Source organism: Carex rostrata, chromosome 28, assembly GCF_964058835.1.
Source record: "Carex rostrata chromosome 28, lpCarRost1.2, whole genome shotgun sequence".
In the NCBI taxonomy this organism is placed as follows: domain Eukaryota; kingdom Viridiplantae; phylum Streptophyta; class Magnoliopsida; order Poales; family Cyperaceae; genus Carex; species Carex rostrata.
The window spans coordinates 6413406-6427534 of NC_135945.1; the positions used below are offsets into that span (position 1 = coordinate 6413406).

The 14129-nt window shown below is 33.7% G+C and overlaps 1 protein-coding gene across 1 annotated transcript; it reads right to left on the reverse strand.

The window, feature by feature from the left end:
* Nucleotides 1-1984: 1984 nt before the first annotated feature.
* Nucleotides 1985-3422, reverse strand: LOC144545744 (transcription termination factor MTEF18, mitochondrial-like). The gene has a single exon (XM_078294292.1). It carries the CDS (start codon nucleotides 3378-3380, stop codon nucleotides 2214-2216), a length of 1167 nt encoding a protein of 388 aa, XP_078150418.1. The 5' UTR covers nucleotides 3381-3422; the 3' UTR covers nucleotides 1985-2213.
* Nucleotides 3423-14129: the final 10707 nt, after the last annotated feature.

The following is a 14129-nucleotide window of genomic DNA, read 5'->3' on the forward strand; positions in this document are numbered from 1 at the left end:
ATTTTAATATGAAGGTTGTGTTAGCGGTTCCGATCAACTATTCAGACTTTGAAAATAGAGATAAGTATGTGGAGCATATTTGAAGTACAAAAACTAGTGTTGCATTTTAACTCTACTCATATATTTATTATATATCACAGATTCTAGGAGTGAAGGAGGGATTTATGGTTCAGAGTTCAAACAGAAATGAAATTTACACATTGAGCAGTCAGGGTTCTATAATGTACAGAGTAGAAGACAGAGCACCCAACCTAACCCTCTTTAAACAATAACAGTGGTTCGAGGATCATCGGAAGGACTTGTCAGTTGAAGACAGAGAACCCAGAGTTGGAGACAGCAGAGGACATGTCGGTGATTTCGCCTTGGCTAATTCGGTTCTTGCCAAATCTGTATGTTTTTTAATGAATTTGCAAACAAAAATTACTCCCCTTCAAATTCTGACAACTATTATTTCTCCTGTTTCTTCCACCCTTCCGATCAGAGAAACCCTAGATGTTAATTCTCATTAACATTTGAGTTACAAGAGAATTCATTCAGATCAGAGGTAAAAAATTACAATCCTACTGATTTTTTTTTTCTCGAAATAAGTAGCAAAACTACCTGTTTCATTTAACAGAAAACAACATACAATCCTCTGGGTTTGTAAACTAGGAAAAAAAAGGTACCAGAGATGTACAGCTACAACCTGAAGGTACAGTATGTATCACAACAGGAAGGAACATTCTCAGTCAACTGAGATACATCATCAACACCCTGATACCATTGCTTTTAACCCCCCATTGCATAATCCTACACCACAAATTACCAGATTGGTACCACTAGAACAAATTATTCCAAGCCAACCAAGTCATAAAATCAAAACAGCACTCGTGTAAAGTCTCAAATAGGTTTTTTCACAGTGCCCTCTTTAAAGCATCCCCCCTCCCCGACCACCACCACCACCACCACCCACACCACACCCACCTGCGGATCTGTCAGTGAAAGCATCTGCAAGGGTAGGTGGTACCATCTGCAAGGGTATCAGGTAAAAGTACAAATGCATTCCTTTCTTTAAAAATTATCTTACATAGGTCACTAAACACTACCAAAAATGCATACTGGTATTCAAAAGAATGTACAAATTGCCACACATCTTACCCTATTGAAATTATAAATGCTGATTGTGATGGAACTTAGTACTAGTAGGTTATTGTTTACCAGCCCCAGATCAGACTGGTACATCAGGTACGCTAGTTACCTTGTCGAAAGATTCACAACCAATAAATTATTGCACCAGTAGGTCGATCTCTTTACCATTAAATAAATAGATCTGGTACTGAACCAGTATATTTCAAAAAGAACAAAATGCTCAAAAGCATAATAAGATATAGAATTCATGGTGCCCTTTAGCAGAATCAGAAGAAAGAATAATTCTAATAAGGAAGAAGTACGCCAATTACAATTCTTGACAAGTACATTTTCTTTTACCACTTAAAATTAAACAACAGGTTTAAATAGTACATCTATGCAAGATACCGTACTCACTGCATACTTGTTTTAGATGTGTCTCTCTCACTTCTCTCTTCAAACAATTTCAACTTTTTAATAATATTTTTGCAGTTCTCTATGGACTGACTATTCCTGTATTGTTTCCAGAATAGATACGACTAAAATAAAAATAAAAGGAAACAGGACAACTAATGGAAAGTAGAAAATAAAAATAAGAGGTTAAGGCAACTCTTTTCCTTCTAATTTCCCAATTTTCCTTCAACTGAATCTACATTATGCATTGATAACCCTTTAGTTAACAAAATTCAACCTAGAAGATTGGTTTGATGAAAATGCAGCGACGAAGCCAGAAAACATACATAGCAGGGGCCAATTCAAACATAAGTCAATAACATTTATTAAATTAATTGAAAAGCTAGTACAAGTACAAAAAATAGCTTTGGCATGTCTCTTATATTCTAGCTATACCCTGCTTGTTTTCCCCATAAGATATGTAGTTTCCCCATACGATATGATTTAAGTTTCAATTGAGAGATGGAGTGATGACTAATGAAGATAAGTATCGCGTAGATTTCATCTACGCACTCAATCTAAACAAAATGAATGGCTGATAACCATTTTAATAATCATTACAAGAGACACTGATGAATTTTTTTTTTTGAAAAAGTAAACGAAAAATGTAACTCGGTGAAATAAAAAATGCAGCATCTAAGCCTGCATGAAAGTCAACTATAGATACTATTATTAAAAAATTCAACACCCTCAATTTTCCCAGCAGAAGCGTCAGCATATGCTCGGTGGAGACCAGGAATAGCATGTTCATTTGGCAAAATAAACTTCTCCACAAAATTTTCATCACTTGGCCTTGCAAAAGAAGCAAATTTTAAATTTGCTACGGGAAGTCCTTTCGACATCAGAAGCTTTCTAACAAGGTTTCGTGGAATCAGCCGGTTCTCAAGGCCGCAATTGAACAAAAATGGATTTCGTATCACATGCAACTTATCACAACCAGCTTCCTTCATGAGGAACTCCATTTTTCTGCCCATCGACTTCTCTGATATTTTCAACAATAAAGGGGCTTTACTAATCAAAAGTGTTACCTCCTCCTGTGAAAACCCGATATTTCTCAAATTATTTAGCTTTGCATCTATGGTGCGTTCGCTCATGCAGCTGACAGCAATTAATGCGCTGCAAAAAGATCCTGATGAACGAGCAATGCCTAACTCCTCTACTCTCTCAGGTACCCTTTTGACAAATTCAGGCTTAGATGTGAGCAATTTAGGACTTGACTTGATAACCCGGACAATTTGACGGGTTGATAAACCACAATTCTCCTGAAGAAAAGATAAGTTGGGCATGATAACCTTTTCCAAGCTTCTAGCTATAAGCCCACCCCTCCACACTTTGAGTACCACAGAAAGATTCTCTACGGATCCAAGGACCTCCATCCAGAAATCAATCTTTGACACAAAATTGAACCCAAACAAATCAGGGTTGACGGAAATGATACCTGAGATGTCTTCCATCGAGAAGCCGACCTCTTGGAGCTTGGCGATGTTTGGTCTCCAGTTCTTTTCCACATGAGAGCAAAGGATACCAGCATGCCGCAACACGGCAGTCTTTATATCCGACTCGCTTACGCCGGTATCTCTCAGGAAACGAAGCGCCGCGTCGGGCTTATCAGGGGACTTGAGGCGGTGGATATATTTGGAAGCTTTGAGTGCCTCGTCGGAGGAAAGACCGCAGGATTCGACAAGGTAGTGTACAGCGAATTGGGCATTTGGGGGAGATGGTTGAGTGGGAGCGTTGGAGGAGGCAAATGGTGTGGTCTGATTGAGGGGAAGAGATGGACGGAGGCAAGAGATTCTCCCCAGAAACAGAGTCATACACATGGTCACTGAGACTGAGCGAAGGCCTGAGCTGACTGAAGGGTCCAATGGTTTTATGACCTCAAAAAGACGATGGAACCAAATCACCGGATTGGATTCAATATTTCAATTTATATTCTATAGTTCTATGGGCTTTTTGTTAGGCCCATTAAAGAGTCCCATTGAAGCGTCCCTTTAACATTCCGAATTTAAATTGGATCAGTCGCAATTAACTTTCACCAGTAAAGGTTTATATTTTGATACTTGAAAAATATTTTTGTTACTTTTGTTTGAACTTTATTAATAAGAATTCATATTCATCAAAGTTGAAGCAATAAAATCAAACTAAAAGGCGAAATTTACAAAAAGAAAACGAATATATTATATGACAAATGAAGTTAACCATATAATTGTTGCAAAGCCCCAACAACATTAGGTTACAATAACTTACACTCATCGCATATTTGTCTAGTCTCAATTATACAAAATTTTCAGTTTCATGTATTTCCCATTTCCTTATATTTATATCACCTAATATACATCAGCGTTTGAGTTTAAAATCGATCCGTTTGTTATATATTAGTACGAATCTTAAAAGGAACTTGTATATATATAGACTTGAAATGGATTAGTCCTGATTCTGATCTGACTAACAATTTCGTCTCCACAACTCCTCCTGGCCAATTATTGCTCCCAGCTCTTGAGCCGAGCTCCTAGTTTGTTCCTTTGCTTCCATATTCGCCAACAAGTTCACAGAAAAATACACATCCAGTCTTCCTTTTTTACCCCTGCCCCCCTTTTAGCTGTACTCCATGATGCTATCCATGTATCAGAAATAGTATCCTCAATTTTGATTATTTTAAATCCCATTGCATTCTCAACCTCAAGCCATACTTATTTAGCATAGTTACACTGAAACATTAAGTGGTATGTGTGCCGATTCTATCAATCCAGTATAACAAGTTACACAATTCAAAGGGCATCTGATCTGACCCCTCTACGATCCAGGGCCTCTTTTCTTTTGTCAGCAGTTTTACCTTCCAAATCTCTGGGAACCGCCACTTAACTTTACCTCCACCTAACATATATATAGCTTGATACACTGACTTTGCACTGTATGTCTCCTTGTTGTTCCATCGCCATATCAATTCGTCAGCCTCTTGTGTCAGTTGCAAGTTTCGGTTTTGTACTTCCAACAAAGCTACTGGTGCCAGTTCGTTTAGGGATGGAAAGGCAGCATTTAGTGAGATTCTCTGATGCACCGGTCTGGGTCTTTCGTCAGTAAGTACCATGCAGAGGCATTCCTATCCAGGAGTCAAACCATAGTGATATATATTGCCTTACCATCTCCCACTCTCCACCAGGCACTCCAGTGGAGTAGATATTTGATCTTGCGCAATTGATTACAAAAAAAGGAGCCTTGAATAATCCAGAAGCGCGGTCCATGTTCATGTTGAGCAATAATTCCTCTAATTTTTATGATTATCCCAGTGCCAATTGATCCGAGACATTCCATGTCCCCCCCTCTCATTCTTCCCCCACAAGAAGTTCCTACGAATATTATCCAACCTATCGATGACCCACCTTGGCAACCGGAAACATGACAAGAAGCAGATCGGGATTGACGAGAGAACCGACTTGACAAGTTGCAATCGGCCACCCCGGGAGATGAGTTTACCCTTCCATCCTTGAAACTTTTTCTCCAATTTTTCAATGAGAGGGATAAAGGTCAACTTGACATCCAAGGATTGCACGTGCAGCTTCATTCTGGGGTCTTGTCATGTTAAAGGGAACAAAGCAGCTCAATTCTCACTTAAAGATCTTGGATCTCTTCACTACTTCTTAGGGATTCAAGTTACTTCAAATCCAAATGACATTTATCTTTCTCAACCTAGCTACCTTCACAATCTTCTCATTCGTGCCAAGATGGATGGTGCCAAACCGTGCGGTTCTCCTATTGCACACGGCGAGTCTCTCTCTAAACACCAAGGTACTCCCATGGCCGACCCTTACCTTTATCGAAGCACGGTTGGGGCCCTTCAATATGCCACCATTACACGACCCGATATTACCTATGCCGTGAACAAAGCCTCCCAATTTATGCACTCTCCATCCGAGGATCATTGGAATGTTGTTAAGCGAATTTTGAGGTATCTTAAGGGAACCATTGATCATGGCATTCATATTGACAAGGGATCCTCGCTTCATTTACATGCGTACACGGATTCTGATTGGGCAGGTTGCCCCGATGATCGTCGCTCTACCTCGGGCTTTTGTGTGTTTTTGGGAAAAAATCTTCTTTCTTGGAGCTCAAAGAAACAACACACCGTGTCACGGTCTAGTACCGAGGCCGAATATCGTAGTATGGTGAGTGCTTGCATGGAGCTTATGTGGATTCAACAACTACTTCAAGAGCTTCGGGTCCCTCTCTCTTCACGACCGATTTTATGGTGTGACAACCTAGGAGCTACATTTCTAGCTTCCAACCTGGTGTTTCATGCACGTACGAAACATATTGAAATCGATTTTCATTTTGTTCGTGAGAAGGCTCCTTCTAAACAGCTTGCTGTCAAGTTCATTTGCTCCAAGAATATGTTGGCTGACTTTTTTTTACAAAGGCTCTTCCTGCTCCGAGACTACACTTGCTGCGCACCAAACTTCACATAGCTGGACTCTATGCTCAGCTTGAGGGGGGGGGGGGTAATAACAGATTGCAGTTAGAAGTTAGTTAATTCAGATTAGACAACTTCTCTGTAACAGAATTGGTTAATATAGTTAGACTACCTACTGTTGTATTAAGAGGAAAACATATGCCTATATAAAGGCCATGTAACAGAGATGTAATCAATTAAGAAATAATAAAGATTCATTCTCAGTTCTTCTGTTCTTCATTTATCTTTACAATTCTATCAGAAACTAAAGTCCCTTCCAACTTAAATTAATGTGTTAATTTTGAACTATATAACCCCTAACAGCTCCTGTTAAGATTTAAGAAAATCCACTGATTTGTACGCTATGTTGTACGTGTACATGTGCTGGGCAACAGAAGATCCGAGGTGCAAGAAACCAAACAATCACATGGAGGGAATAGTTCTTCCTAGCCCATAATAATTAAGTTAACTCAATCAAGGCAGATCTGATCAGGTGTATTCATTTTATTTGTTCAATTAATTTAGTTGATCAGTACTTGATATATATTTATTAGTTTATGGGGCACTGACAACAGCCCATTTGTATTTAATTTATTATATATCTCAAAGGCAGCTAGATCTCCAGATCTACTCATGTCTTTGTATAATGTAGTTCATTTATTCCAGTTGAGATCATATCACATGTGCTCATCCAGCTGTTCACATCTAATAAACAAGAATTGGAAATGTATAATCTTTCCTTCTTGTGATAGCAAAAGCAAATTTATTTACTTAATTTGTCACATGATCTAGGTCTCATAAATAACCATCATAAATAACCAGAGCGCGCACATTTTAAAAAATAACACACATGTATCATGCATGCATGCATGCCTGTGAGATCATCAGATGGCATTTACGTCACTTTCTCACGCCTTATTGATTTTGTCAAGTACTTGACTTTAAACTAGATCGAGAGGCATATTTACTATAAAAAAGAACAAAAAGAAAATATTACTACGATGTTATCGTTTGTGTAAATATTAGTAATGAATACTAAAATTACTGTTTGCTATTGTGTATTTAAAACATAAATATTACTTATTTTCTTTTTCTTATTTAGGAGAAGGTTTTGTTGGTCAGATAACATGCATGCATGGGTCTGACGTAGCTAGGGAACTTGTAACTTAATTAACAGTTCCAATTAATGAAATGGGCCTATATATACCCCTTTTAAGTAAACCAATCTTCTTTTTCTTATAAATTTGTTTGTAATGTTATTTAATAGAAACAGCTTGAAAATAATTTGCTGTGTATTTTCACTAACCTGTCATTTTATTAAATCAATGGTTTTTAAGCAAAATACCATAATAAACCTCTAACCAATAATGTCAGATAAAAGTGAATAGGTAGATATACTACTGTCCTAATTATAATTAATAGAGGTACGTAGAAGCAAAGATTTGTCAACCAATTTCTTCAATTTAGAGAATCATGTCCTTATAATTTCTCTTCTGTCAGTATTGCTTTTTTGTACTACTTACTCTTATTTTCTTTCACTAAAATAAAAATTCATATATTAATGCTTAATAATTAAAAGAAGACATAACACGGAAAAATAATTAAACTATATCCTTAACAAACAAAATCTTCTAAAAATCAAAGTAAGACAGTATAGTATACATCATGATAGATCATTATATTTTAATGTGATATAAGTGAAATAAAAAAGTTAAAAATAACAACAGTAAATTTAAAAAAAAAGAAAACGAAACATGTTGTGACGTATATTAGAGATTGTGATAATTAATTAAATAATTTTGTTGGAAAACACGATAGAAAAATACCAGCTGCTATATATATTTAATTTGATATTGTACTAACAAACTTTCTTAATTGTTAAACAGAAAATTAATGTAGGTTATACTATAAGTTGTCACTTTCATCTTCACAATGAGATAATCCATATATAATATCATTTATAATATGTTATAATTGCGAACTACATAGCAAGATAAAATAATTATAAAGTTTGTATTTGGTTGTATCCACGCAATTAGAATATATATTCCGGCCAAGACAAATAGATGCAAACAATAAAAAACCAAAAAAAAAAAAGTTAACATGTGGCAACTATATAAGAAAGATGAGAAATGGTTCTCACAAAATCATGATTTCAGCACCAAACAGAGCATCGATTGATTTGCTATTATCAACTTTAGCCTAATGGGATTTAATCTTACCCCCATTTGCGCTTTGCTTAATTCTCTTTATTTTAGCAGATTAAGACGTGTCGGACCTTGAATTTTGGTACTTAAATTAATAGAATTCGAATTGCTGTATTCTAATTGAATTTTAAAAAAAAATATAAGATCCTATTGTATGTATGGATCATATTACGTGGGTTTAATTTTATTTTTTTATTAATGGAACAACTGGGATGATAAATAAATAAATAAAAAATACTGTTACTTTTGTAAAATACAGAAATGCTTTATTCTAATAGAATTATTTAAAAATATGAGATCCAAGTGTATATTGAAATCATAGTAATTAAGTTACTTTGATTTATTTTATTAATAGGGACAACAGGGATCGATGAGAAATAAATTAATTAGAACATACCGAATTTCAGTTGTATAGGAAATTGAACCGAATTTTTTATTTATTTATAGCATTGAAAAAATAATTAGACAAAGGGTATTAGCTAATTCTGCACATGAGTAAAACACAGATATAGTCTGCATTAATATTAAGTTTCTAGATTTTCAAAATTGGCTTCTAGTTCTATATATGTATTTTTTTTAAAATCCTATAATAAAAAATTCCACCAGTACAAAAGACCCCTTCAACAAGGAGTGTTCAAATTTCCTTTAAACCCTTTAAAAAAAAGAAAAAGAAAAAAAAAAGTGAAGTCTAGCTGGTCCAATTGACTCCTAGCATTCCATTGAGAGAGGAAAGTCAGCTAATTTCTCGGTGTTGACTTGGTCAGCACAACTATATGAAGCCTTAAAAGTGTCGATTTAATTTATAAAAAGTTGTTTCTATTTAAAAAAAAAACAAAATTTTAAGTTATTTAATGATTGTTATTAAAAAGAATTCTCAAAATAGATACAACTTTTTTATAAATTAAATGTACTAGAAGGATCACAATATTTTCTGTATTATCTAGAAGTGATTTTTAAACCGGGATCAATAACTCAGACTCGAAGCATTTTTTTTTTCCAATAACTCATAAAGAAATATATTAATTTTTCTTACAGCCGCAAAAAATCCGGCATGAAAAATATTGATCCGGGTTATTTGTAACAGTCTTTTTAATAAATCAAATTATATAGTATTCCATCTATTTTCAAAGAAATATATTAAATATTTATAATATTTTAAATAAATTATAAATATTTCTATTTAAATAAAAAAGCTGAAAAATAAAAAAATTGAATCCGCAAATTTTGACAAATTCAGGCTTAGATGTGAGCAATTTAGGACTTGACTTGATAACCCGGACAATTTGACGGGTTGATAAACCACAATTCTCCTGAAGAAAAGATAAGTTGGGCATGATAACCTTTTCCAAGCTTCTAGCTATAAGCCCACCCCTCCACACTTTGAGTACCACAGAAAGATTCTCTACGGATCCAAGGACCTCCATCCAGAAATCAATCTTTGACACAAAATTGAACCCAAACAAATCAGGGTTGATGGAAATGATACCTGAGATGTCTTCCATGGAGAAGCCAACCTCTTGGAGCTTGGTGATGTTTGGCCTCAAACTCTTCTCCAAACTGGAGCAAAGGATGGTAGCATCCCGCACACGTTGGAGGAGGCAAATGGTGTGGTCTGATTGAGGGGAAGAGATGGACGGAGGCAAGAGATTCTCCCCAGAAACAGAGTCATAGACATGCTCACTGAGACTGAGCGAAGGCCTGAGCTGACTCAAGGGTCCAATGGTTTTATGACCTCAAAAAGACGATGGAACCAAATCAGCGGATTGAGTTCAATATTTCAATTTCTATTCTATAGTTCTATGGGCTTTTTGTTAGGCCCATTAAAGAGTCCCATTGTTTAAATTGGATCAGTCGCAATTAACTTTCACCAGTAAAGGTTTATATTTTGATACTTCAAATTTTTTTTTTTTTTAAAACTTTTGTTTTAACTTTATTAATAAAAATTCAAAAATCAAACTAAAAGGCGAAATTTACAAAAAATATATATATATTATATGACAAATGAAGTTAACCATATAATTGTTGCAACCTGAATGTACCAAATTTTTTTATAAATATCCAAAAAAAAAAAAATTAAATTTCAAAAACTAACCAAAGTTGTGCAGGATTTCGAAATCTACTCAAACTGCAATTTTTTTTTGCGGTAATTCAGCCTAAAACCGCAAATTTTTTTTTTGCGGTTTTAAAAAAAAAAAAAACAAAAATATGTTGCTATTTCAATTTTTTTTCATTTTTCAGATTTTTTTATTTAAATAGAAATATTTATAATTTATTTATTTTTTGTATTGAAATATTAGAAATATTTAATATATTTTATTGAAAATAGATGGAATGCTATATAATTTGATTTATTACAAAGACTGCTACAAATAACTTGGATGAACATTTTTCATGTCGGATTTTTTGCGGTTGTAAGAAAAATTAATATATTTCTTTATGTGTTATTAGAAAAAAATAAAAATGCTTGGATTCCGAGTTATTGATTCCGATTTAAAAGTCACTTTTAGGTAATACATAAAATATTGTGATATTTCAAGGTACATTTAATTTATAAAAGGTTGTATCTATTTTGAGAATTCTTTTTAATAACAATCATTAAATAACTTAAATTTTTTGTTTTTTATTCAAAAATATATACAACATTTTAGAAATTAAATATACTAGAATGATGACAATATTTTCTGTATTTACTTAAAAGTGACTTTTGAATTGGGATCGATAACTGAGAATCCAAACATTTTTTTTTCAATAACACATAAAGAAATATATTAATTTTTCTTATAGCCGTAAAAAATTCGGCATAAAAAATGTTAATTCGGATTATTTGTAGCAATCTCTCTAATAAATCAAATTATATAGTATACCATCTATTTTCAAAGAAATATATTAAATATTTCATTACAAAAAATAAATAAATTATAAATATTTCTATTTAAATAAAAAAATCTGAAAAATGAAAAAAAATTGAAATCGCAAAAAAATTTTGCTTTTTTTTTTTCTTCTTAAAACAGCAATTTTTTTCGATTTTAGTCTGAATTACCGCAAATTTTTTTTTGCGGTTTGGGTAGATTTCGAAATTCGTGCGCAACTTTGGCTAGTTTTTTAAATTAATTTTTTTTGGATATTTATAAAAAATTCAGCTAGTCAGATTTAAATGAAACTGGAAAAGCCCAACAATATTAGGTTACAATAAATTACACTCATCGCATATTTAACAGGGTTTATATTTAGAATAATTATATTTATCTCCACACTTCTATTTCCTCTCTATCTCCACAGCTACAATTTATAAAGATTGTATTATAGTTCCCATTGGGCCTGTTCGGCAAGGTAGGAATTATCAAGAGATTAGAAGAGAATAGAGGAATTGTGGAATTGGGAATTGATCTCTCTTCTTCTCTATTCCGATTGTGTTCGGTAGCTTCAACAATTAGAATAGTGGAAGAGAATATTCATTAAAATATAAGAATGATAAAAAAATATTCTCATAGCCTTCACTGTGATGAATGCACTTCACAGTAAAATTTGAGTTTTGATTAATACACTTCACTGTCATGAATGCTAACACAAATGGAGAGAGATTCAATGTAAAATGAAAATAGTGTTAAATAATATTTGTAATAAAATAAAAATACAGCCATGCAATTTTCATTAAACAGTACGTTATCTATAATAACATTAAACATTAAATGACAATATTAATTCCAAAAAATAATAAACAGAAACAAAGATGGCATAATAATTTCTAAAATAGCAATACAGCATACAAATTTAATATCTCCGGTTTCTTCAATTTTGCATACAAGAAGCATTAACAGCAACATATAATTTTTAATTACTGATTAATAGAAAGTATTAAAGTTGCTGGTTATTAAATTTTCTCAATTACTGAAAACAGCAGCAATCCAGTGAGTTTTTCATTTACTTGTTTAATCAATAAATCATTTAAGCTTGTGGGTATTGGAGTTGTATCGAACTGGTTATATGTCTGTTGTTTTCCAAAATAATGTGGCTCATCCGCCTCTCCCCCACGCAAATTCACCCACCTTCACTGTATCCTCTGTACCAGAAAAATTTACAAGCCCTTTTAAACCCCCAAATTCCCCAAACTGACAATCTACATAGTAGTATCCAGTGAGTTTTTCAAAAAAGACAGCTCAAGCAGTAATGAAGCCCATGAATTGGAGACGGGGAAACGAAGGGAGTTAGCTGCAATGAAGAAGCCATTCACGAGTTAGCTCCAGTGACATTAACGAGTATCAAAATCCCTTTAACAAGTTGGATCTCATTTGAAAGTAGAATTTGCATCCATCTCACTGGTAGTTTTAGTTTCGAAAATTATCCGACACATTGTTGAATATATTAGATCGGAGTAAATGGAGAAAGAAGGTTTTCTCCTCTGTAGATGTGCAGGGAGAAAAAAGAGAGAGAATATTAAAATGGAGAGAGAAGAAAGGAAATGAGTATTAAATGCCACATCAGCCAAACAAAGGGTAAAAACATACTTTTTCGTTCCTTTTCCAGCCCAATTCTCTATTCCAACCCTTCGTTGGAATTGAGAAAAGAGAAAAAACATTCCTATTCCACTTTTCTATTCCAACTCACCTTTCTCCTATTCGGCAAGAATAGGTCTTCAATTCCATTCAATTCCCTTATTCCTTCACTGCCGAACAGGCCCATTAAGCATTAAACACTTTTAAAATTAAAGGGTCCACGTTAAATAAGGAATGTGACAATTATTTAAAAGTTGTACTATGGTCTTTACTAATTATTTAAACAATTCTAAAATTAGAGGGTCCACTTCTAAATTAGAGGTTATAATGTGGTTTTCACTAATTATTTATCCATATAAAAATATTTATCATGATAAACATATACGAGGTGATTATTCAAGTATTTTTTTACATATTTATAAATACTCTAGTGTATATGTATAAATACTTGTAATACTTGAGTATAGGTATAAATACTTTCAAGTATAGGTATAAATTTGCACGACGAGATATAAATATTTGTGTGACGACGAGCCTCAAAGTATGTCGTCATGAATCTCATTTGAAAGAAAAAATTACGTAGAAGACGTTTTTAGTTTTACGGAGATAAATGAAAAAATAGAGATGCAGAGAAATATCATGATCCTATTATATAACTGCACCGACGATAATTCTTAGTGAATAAAAAAATTAGAGACTGTCAATATTTGAGTGACAATTTTATATTTTGACACTGGGGTTTGGACTGAAAATGATGTCTGCATTAATTATTTTTCAATGAAACTATATGTGGTGCAAAAGCATTAGCAAGAGTCCATATCGATCGCCTGAGGTAACAAAATATTTCTGCTTAGATCCGGACCATTCAATCAAAATTCGGACTAATCGGATCTTAGGTGGAATGCTTGGAACTCTTTTAATGTTCGTGCACATTCTGATCAGACGGTTTGGATCTAAATAAAAATATTATGTCACCTTAAGTAGGTGATATGAATTATTACGAGGTACTGTTTTATGAACTATTTGATTAGAATATATAGATTATGTTTTAATGTTAGTTCCCCTTATTCTATTAAGGTTATTGGTACTAAGATTATATCTTTGACTCAATTTTGGTGTAAATCTAGGGAGGATGATTCATTCTCTAAATTAAATCTTATAATGCCTTTCGATGTTAAGAATCTTCCAGATCTTCTTTTGGTGGAAGAGAAAAGAATCCCAGATACGACTCAAGCTTTGGACTTCCTGGTGTAGGGTTCTGGGGATGACAACCCCTAATATCCAATGTTTGGCGACGAGGACGAGGATGAAGACTTATTAGATTTGAAGTACTTAGTTTTTTGCATGTTATAATGTTTTTGTATATATTCTCCTAGGATTGTTGCATTCTTGTGTTGTGGGTATGGTATGATGTTTTTTTTT

Coding starts and splice junctions, on each gene's coding strand:
- LOC144545744 (XM_078294292.1), bottom strand. CDS start 3,380: ATGTGTATGACTCTGTTTCTGGGGAGAATCTCTTGCCTCCGTCCATCT.